Source organism: Chrysochloris asiatica, unplaced genomic scaffold (assembly GCF_000296735.1).
Source record: "Chrysochloris asiatica unplaced genomic scaffold, ChrAsi1.0 scaffold00025, whole genome shotgun sequence".
NCBI classification, from domain to species: Eukaryota; Metazoa; Chordata; class Mammalia; order Afrosoricida; family Chrysochloridae; genus Chrysochloris; species Chrysochloris asiatica.
The window spans coordinates 15,899,750-15,908,531 of record NW_006408543.1 but is presented as its reverse complement, the minus strand read 5'-3'; the positions used below and the strand labels follow the sequence as shown (position 1 = coordinate 15,908,531).

The 8,782-nt window shown below is 43.8% G+C and overlaps 1 protein-coding gene across 1 annotated transcript in view; it reads right to left on the bottom strand.

The window, feature by feature from the left end:
• LGMN (legumain) overlaps nucleotides 1-8,782 on the bottom strand; it is a 50,296-nt gene that overhangs the window by 22,756 nt on the left and 18,758 nt on the right. Inside the window, exon 2 of the mRNA XM_006839561.1 lies at nucleotides 941-1,038. Coding sequence (XP_006839624.1) covers nucleotides 941-1,038 — 98 coding nt within the window. The remainder of the gene's footprint in view (nucleotides 1-940; nucleotides 1,039-8,782) is intronic.

The window sequence follows — 8,782 nt, the reverse complement described above, 5'->3', positions numbered from 1 at the left end:
TCCGCGGGAGAAAGATGAGGCTTTCTGCTCCTGTAAAGATTTACAGCCTCGGAAACTCTGTATAGGGTCTCTATGAGTCGGAACCGACTCCACGGCAGTTAACAACAACAATGAAGCAAAATAGATGATTTGTTGAATGTAAAACTGATGATCTGCTCTGTAAACCTCTACTCACAATAAAAAGCTGGAGAAAAGCAAAAATCAAAGGGGCAACATTTTCTTAAGGACAAAGTTGAGAAGAGATAAGAAGGTAGGTGGAATGGAAATAGGAACTTGCCGCAAGGAGGGGAATGCAATTGTTGAGCTGAAACAAAGTGTATGATTTGTTGACTGTAAACTCTCACTCAATTGTGGTTGCAGGTAAACCCTCACTCAATTCAAAATAAAAAGTAAAAAGTAAATGGATTTAGAAAGGACAATGGGGTCATGGGATGGGGTCCAACCTACAAACAAGAGCCCTCTGTCTCTAAGGACACTTCTCCCGGGGGTCCCCTGCTCTGGGCTGTTCCCCTGCTGGAAGGTAAGGGACAGCGACTGGAGAACCCAAAGTGAGAAGCAACTTATGTTTGTTATTGTTATGTGCCCTTCAGTCGTTTCCTAGGAGCTACTGGTGGGTTTAAACCACCAACCTTACGGTTAGCAGTCCAGTGCTTTTCCTAGAGCGCCACACCAGACCCTTTCAAAGCTCCAGACAAAAACACCCTTCTGTACCCACTTCCTCTGTTTTGGACATGGAAAGGTGACCTTGAGTATGTCCAAACCTCAGTGTGGACCAGTATCACCCACTCTTTGGCTGTGGGAGTCTGGGGATCAACCTTTGGTCTGTTTGTATTCTAACAGGAGGCACCGCTGTGGAGTTGGGTGCACCGACAGGCCTCTTTTCCATTTAACGCCCCCAAGTCCTACGCCATGATGTCCAGTCGGGAGGGGCCCTACTTACTCTTCATAGTTGGCGATGTCGTCGTACATCATCACGATGATCTGCTCGTCGGGAATCCCATTGCGATGGACGATCTGGTAGGCATGGCATGCATCTGCCTGGGAGACACAATGTGATCAAGGGTTGGATTTTGTCCAGAATGAAACCAATTTGGGAGTTCTAAGGGTCCACATGTTTTGGCGTGTGGACGGTTTCCCTACCGGTCACATCTGTTTTAAAGAATTCCCGCCACCTAACCACGCTCCCTTGTACCCAAACTCCTATTCATCAGGTTGTTGCTGAGTCGGTTCTGACCCACAGTGACCCTGGCACAGGGTTTCCAAGGAGCAGCTGTTGAGTTTGAACTGCTGACCTTGTGGTCCAAACCGACCTTGTGGTCTAGTGCATCAGATAGCCGGTACAAAATGTATTGCTATAGGGTTTTAATTAATACCATACAAAATGTGTTCAAACATGTCTCTTCAATCAGTGGATAGTGACAGACAAGTTCTTTCCATAATACACATCTGTGGGAGCACACAATACATACACCATATTTACAGGTAACAAGAACCTTTCAAAGTCCCTATTAACTTTGTCATTTTCACACTATATTAATATCTGACAGCACTGATTTGGGTCCCCAAATCAAAATGACTTAAGACGGACAAGCCAGCAAGTTAACAGCTAGTTCTGTCTCACACAGGTGTCTTCTGATTCAAGTAACTACCTGCCATAGTTAGAGAACTGAGTAAAAACTCAAACATTAAACTCAGAACTGAAATGAGGAAGCTACTCTTTAGTTGAAAACAGCAAAGGCACCCTAGGGACGCAACTGTTAAGTGCTTGCAGCTAATCAAAAAGGAGTGGTAGTTCAAAGCCAGCTCACGGCTCTGTGAGAAAAGGTCTAGCAGTCTGCTGTGGTGCTGTTCACAGCCTTGGAAACCCTAACAGGGTGGTTCTACTCCGTCACAGGGTGCCGCTGGGAGTCAGTATCAGCTCCACGGAGCTCAACAACAACCACTGCTTGATTCCAGGGGAAGTGGAGGAGACCACCCTAAAACATGCCCCAGTAGCAACTGTGATGATATCATTAGGGGTAAAAGAAAACCTTTCCTAATGGGATTCCAGGCCCACACAAGGGTGAAGACATTCCTGCCTCGAGTTGTGGATGACATAGACCACACAGAGAGGAAAAGCGCCCCCAGGCTCCCTGCTTGGGTTTCACTAGGTTTTCCCTCAAAGAAAGGCCTGCATGTGAGCAGAGAGGGATGGAGTTATTTCACCACTTGAGGGGACCCCGGCCTTAACACAGCCCATTCTGCACAGTTCGTAGCAGAGCAATAAAAGTAAAAAGCTCCTTAAACTTCACGCCCCATGCAGAAAATAAATGGGTATTCAATACGTATTTGCCTGGCACCTAGGAGCAATTAGATAAATGGGTGACTGAATAAACAGGAAAATAACGAACAACATTATTAACTAACTTTCTTAGATATTCCAGGCAGCATCCATCTGTCCAAGGAGCTCCAGTAGCGTAGTGGTTACGAATCGGGTTGCTAATCTCACGGTCAGCAGTTCGAAACTACCAGCTGTTCCGTGGGAGAATGATGAGGCTTTCTGCTTCCGTAAAGAAACCCTATGCAGAGTCGCTATGGGTCGGAACTGACTCCACGGCACATCACCACCAGCAACCAAATCCACTTGTCCAAGATATCCTGGCCACGTGTAATTCTCACAGCAACCCTAAGGAGTATAGGTAATGATCCCCATTTTTACAAGAGGAAAACCAAAGCTTAGTGAGAGGAGGTGGTCTGCCTGAGTCACGCACTCATTAAGTCCACAAGAAAATCATTTTAAAATACTTGCTAAATATCACACACACACCAAAAGCCAAAAATCTAACCCAGTGTCATTGAGTTGATCCCAACCCATGGCAACTCACACAGCTGGAGCAGACCGCTTCATCTCTGTCCTGAGGAATGGCTGGTGGGTTTGAATGGTCAACCCCGCGATTAGCAGCCCGATGCTTACCCCACAGCACCACCAGGGCTGCTAACTGTGCAAATTTCCATTAGTGTGGAATAATGAAGACTCTCAAACACCAACTGCTGTGGACAGAATGACCTCCGGAAGACATTTATGTCCTAATCCACTGACCCTGTGAGCATGTGGCCAAGGGAAACTCAGGTAGCCGATGGATCTGTCTGCTGATCAGCAGACCTTACACTAGGGACATTACCCTGGATTCGCCCAGTCTACCCACTGTAAGACGTGACCAGCCATTATTGTCTTGGAAGATGGAAAAGGGGCCACGAACCAAGAAATGCATCCAGCCATTTTAGAAACTGGATAAGGAAAGAAAACAAATTCTCTCCCAGAGGATACAGAGAGAAATACAGCCCAGCCGACACCTGGATTTTAGCTCCATGAGACCCGCTACACACCTGCTGTTTTAAGTCACTACACAGGAGCCCTGGTGGGTTACACGTTGGACTGCTAACCTACAGGTCAGAAGTTCAAATCCACCAGTTGCTCCAAAGGACAAAGATGAAGTTTTCTGCTCCCATCACGATTTACAGTTTTAGAAATCCTATACAGTAAGGGTCACTGGGAGTTGGCCCCTACTCAGCGGCACCCTACCACCACATTGGAAATAAGAAACTAATACACCATTGGAGGAATGACCTAGAGCACAGTTGGGACTCCACTCAGGAAAACATTTCAGCATTATCCCACCCTCTAGCCCATGTGTAGCAAGAAGTGTAGTTCATACCATGTGTGGTTCATACCATGACCGAAATGGCAAAAGCCATCCAAAGACCACAAGCTGCCATGTGCTCACATGATGGAAGACCATTAAGCTCTGAACATGAATGAACTATAAGTCATGCTTTAAAACAGCCGTCTCAGGAAAATGATGAGATAAAGGTGTCATAGAAAAATCCCTTCACTACAATTAAATGTGCATCGAGGACAACAGGCAGAAGTGTACATCGTGTTCTTTACAGTTAAATACATACATGGCAGTAAAATGATTAAGCAAAGCCAAGAGATGGTTGGCAGTGGTTATATGCTATGGATTTGGTTCTGACCCACAGCAACCCTGCATAGGGTTTCCATGAAGCAGCTGCTGAGCTTGAACCGCCAACCTTGTGGTTCAAACCGACCTTGCGGCTCAAACTGATTTTGCAGTCCAGCTCGTGAATCCAAAGCATCACACTAGGGCTCCAAAGAATAAAATACGTGGGAATAAATTTTTATAAAGAAGTGCAAGGCTTGTGCACTGTAAAATTTCAAAAAAACTGAGAGAGACAAAAGAAGATTTGATTAATACAAAGACATCTCATGTTCATGGATCAGAAGACATAATACTATTATAATGATGTTGTTGCTAAGCGCTGATTCCTAGCAACCCTGTATAGAGTTTCTGAAGAGCAGCTGGAGAGTTTGAACATTTGTGGTTTACACCTACCTTTCTCCCCAAATTGATCAAAAGATTCAGTGTAATTTCTGTTGCCTTAAGCAACATTGGAAGGAAGAGAGTCCAGACAGGAGGAGGAAGTGGAATGTGTGGTTAATTGCCTCCACAGACAACTACCTCCTTTGTCCTGAGACCAGAACTGGATGTTGCCAGCCACCCCATGCCTGAGCATTTTGTTCAAAGACTACAGAAAACTCCTGAAAAGAAGGTAAAATATGAAACAGAATTTCAAATGCTCATGAAATCCAGACTTTTCAGAGCCACAGAGACTGGATAACCCCACTCCCACCCCCAAACTACTGCCATGAAAGAATCATTACGTTTTTCTCCAACAAAACTGCTGGATAGGTTCAAATCACCACCTTCTCCTTGGTTAATAGTTGGGTGAATAACTGAGGCGCCAGGGCTCCTTAAATCAAACAACAGTTTAGCTTAAATAGTTAAAAAAAAAAAAAAAAGTCTGCCTTGAGCATTGTGTTAATTTAAAGAGCTATCTAGTGCCCTGGTGGCACCATAAGCTAAGCATCAAAAGCTGCTAACCACAAGGTTGGCAGTTCAGGCCCACCAGCCACTCCTCAGAAGAATGATGAGGCTGGGTGGGGCTAGTAAAGATTTATAGTCTCAGAAATGCTATAGGGTAGTTCTACACCCAGGAGAACTGACTCAGCAGCCATGGAATAATAGCAGAGCAAAGAGAGGACCCAGGAGAATTACTGAAATCAACAGGTATCTGGAGCTTTTCAAAGTAACAAGCACTATTATAGTTAAGTGCCATTGAGAACGTTCCGACTCAGTGACCATGTGTAGGGTTTCCAAGGAGTGCTGTATCGGGGATCAAACTGGCACAAGCTACTCTAGTGTTGGAGTCCTGGTGTGGCACAGTGGGCTAATGCGTCAGACTGCAAAGCCGTTTGAACTGCAAGGTCGGTGGGTCAAGCTCACCTGCTGCTCCTTGCAAACCCTACACAGGGTCACTATGGATAGGACCTGACTTGCTGGCACTGAACAACAACTCCAGTGTTATTTCTATCAACATTCTTATCAAAAGAGAAAAGACTGGGAAGAAGAGGCGAGAATGACCCCCGGATCAACCAAAGCCCGCGCATAGCCGCATCCCCGCATCCAGCGCCTGCGCCGCGCCGCCAAAGCCACCATGCCCAAGAGAAAGGCTGAAGGGGATGCTAAGGGAGATAAAGCCAAGGTGAAGAATGAACCTCAGAGGAGATCCGCAAGGTTATCTGTTAAACCTGCTTCTCCAAAACCAGAACCTAAGCCTAAAAAGGCCCCTGCAAAGAGGGGAGAGAAGGTACCCAAAGGGAAAAAGGGGAAAGCTGAGACTGGCCAGGATGGAAATAACCCTGCAGAAAACAGAGATGCCAAAACAGACCAGGCACAGAAAGCTGAAGGTGCTGGGGATGCCAAGTGAAGTGTGGGCATTTTTGATAACTATCTACTTCTGGTGACTGTACAGTTTGAAATACTATTTTTTATCAAGTTTTATAAAAATGCAGAATTTTGCTTTACTTTTTTTTTTTTAAGCTATGTTGTTAGCACACAAAACACTTCCTTGTTTTTGGGGAAAGGGGCAAATGTCACTAATACAGTGTCTCTTAAGCTGGATTGATATGGAAGCAAACACCTTTCCCATCTGGTTTTGAGAAGACTCCCTCTTGGTTCCCAGGAGGAGGGACTCCCTGACGTTAATACTCATTAGCCACCTTGGCGCACAAATACCGTGTGGTATAGGGAAAGTACAATTCATTTTTACATCTTCATATCCTCTTCGCCCTCTCTGCCTTCAGCATAGACTTGACTCCCATAAACCCAGAGACCTGTTGGGACCTGACCTCAGAGAACTGGTTATTCATGTGTCAGGGAACCTGAGCTTTCCAGTGGTACCAACTCAGGGGCACCCTCAAAAGAGCAGGGGTCGCTTTGTTGAGACTGTGGGTCTTCAGATTGGTCATTCTGTCTTTTTCATTTCATTTTCTGAAAGTCAGGGTCGGCTGGTGAAAAGTTGTTAAACAACATGCTAAATGTGAAATGTCAACCTTCACTCTAAACTTTCCCTGTTCAAAGCATCAGATGAAGATTTCATTGGGTTTTATAGTGGCTTTCTGATTTTGGTAGTCCATCAAAGAAGGGAGTTTGAAAGTTGTTGTATACTGTTAACAATTGTCTGCCCGTGTCTTGCCTGAATACCATGATTGTTTATGAAAAGTATCTTTAATAAAGCTGGATACAGTTTGGCTTGGGAAAAAAAAAAGACTGAAGTTGTCAAGGACTTCATTCTTCTTGGATCAACTATCAACACTCAAGGAAGCAGCAGTCAAGGGATCAAACGATGCATTAGGCAAATCTGCTGCACAAGACCTTTTGAAAGTGTTGAAGAACAAAGATGTCAGCTTGAGGACTAAGGTGCTCCTGACCCAAGCCATGGTATTTTCAATAACCTCATATGCATGTGAAAGCTGTACAGTGAATAAGGAAGACTGTAGAAGAATTGATGCTTTTGAGTTATGGTGTTGAAGGAGAATATTGAAGGTGCCATGCGCTGCCAAAAGAATTAACAGATCCATTTTGGAAGAAGTGCAGCCAGAGTGCTCCTTGGAGGCTAGGATGGCCAAACTTCGTCTCTCATACTTCAGACATATTGTCAGGAGGGGCCAGTCGCTGGAGAAGGATATCATGTTTGGTAAGGTGGAGGGTCAGAGAAAGAGGAAGACCCCCAACGAGATGGATTGGCCAAGTGGCAGCATCGATGGACTGAAGCATGGTAACAGTAGTGAGGTTGGCCCAGGACCGGGCAGTATTTCATTCTGCTGTGCATAGGGTCGCTATGAGTTGGTATCAACTAGATGGCATCTAATAACAACATCAACACTCCAGTGTTAGAGACAAAGCTTAAGGGGCACAGAATTCCTGAGGACGGTGGAGGAAACACTCGGAAAAGGAGACTGAGGACGGTGGCATGACTCCAAGAATGCCATCAATGTCACTGAAATGCACATGATGAAACTGCTAAATTGGTGTCTGCTTTGCTGTTTACATTTTCAACAAAAATAAAACTTTTGCTTTTTAAAATTCCAGTAGGCTCTTTTTCAGAAACTGATGAGGTGAGCCTCAAATGTATATGGACTGGCAAAAGCTCCAGAACAGCCAAAACAATTTTGAAAAAGGCCCAAGTTGGAAGACTTTCACTTCCTGATTTCAAAACTACACTGGGGGAAGGGTGAGCTTTTCAACAAACTGCTGGAACAACCAGATGGTCAAAAACAAAATGACCAACTTAGAGCTACCATTTCACATCATACAGAAATCTTAATTAAAAATACACCAATGAATTTTAGTGTATTTAGTATCTAAAAATGTAAACATTTTTAGAAAAACCTGAACAGGCCCCTAACAAAAGAAGAAATTAATCAGGTCATCAAAAAACTCCCAACCAAAAGAAGTCCAGGCCCAGATGGCTTCACTGGTGAGTTCTACCAACATTCAGGTGAAGAGCTGTCACCGATTCTACTCAAATTATTCCAGAATATAGAGGAGGATGGAAAACTTCCTAATACATTTTATGAAACAAGCATAAACCTCATAGCAAAACCAGGGAAGGACATCACTAAGAAAGAATATTATAGACCAATATCCCTCATGATAATAGATGCAAAAATTCTCAACAAAATCCTAGCCAACAGAATCCAGCAGCACATCAAAAAATATATCATGATCAAGTGGGTTTTATAACAGGGATGCAAGGATGATTCAACATTAGAAATACAATCAGTGTTACTCACCATATAAATAAGAAAAAGGAAAGGAAGCACATGATCATATCAATCGATACAGAAAAGGCATTTGACAAAATCCAACATCCATTCCTGATAAAAACACTCAACAAAGTAGGAATCGAAGGGAAATTCCTCAACATAATTAAAAGCATATATACAAACCAACAGCCTACATTACTCTCAATGGAGAGAAACTGAATGACTTCTCTCTGTGAACCTGAACCAGACGAGGATGCCTTTTGTCACCACTCCTATTCAATATTGTTTTGGAAGTCTTTGCCAGAGCTATACGGCAAGATAGGGAAATTAAAGGCATCCAAATTGGCAAAGAAGAAGTAAAACTCTATTTGCAGATGATATGATCCTATATATAGAAAACACCAAAAACTCAGTAAAAAAAAGTTACTAGACCTCATTGCAAGATTCAGCAAAGTGGCAAGGTATAAGATCAACATACAAAAATCAGTTGGATTCCTCTATAGTAACAATGACAGTGCTGAAAAGGACATTGGGAAAGCAATACCATTTACAATAGCCACCCAAAGGATGAAATATCTAGGAATAAATGTAACCAGAGAAACAAAGGACCTA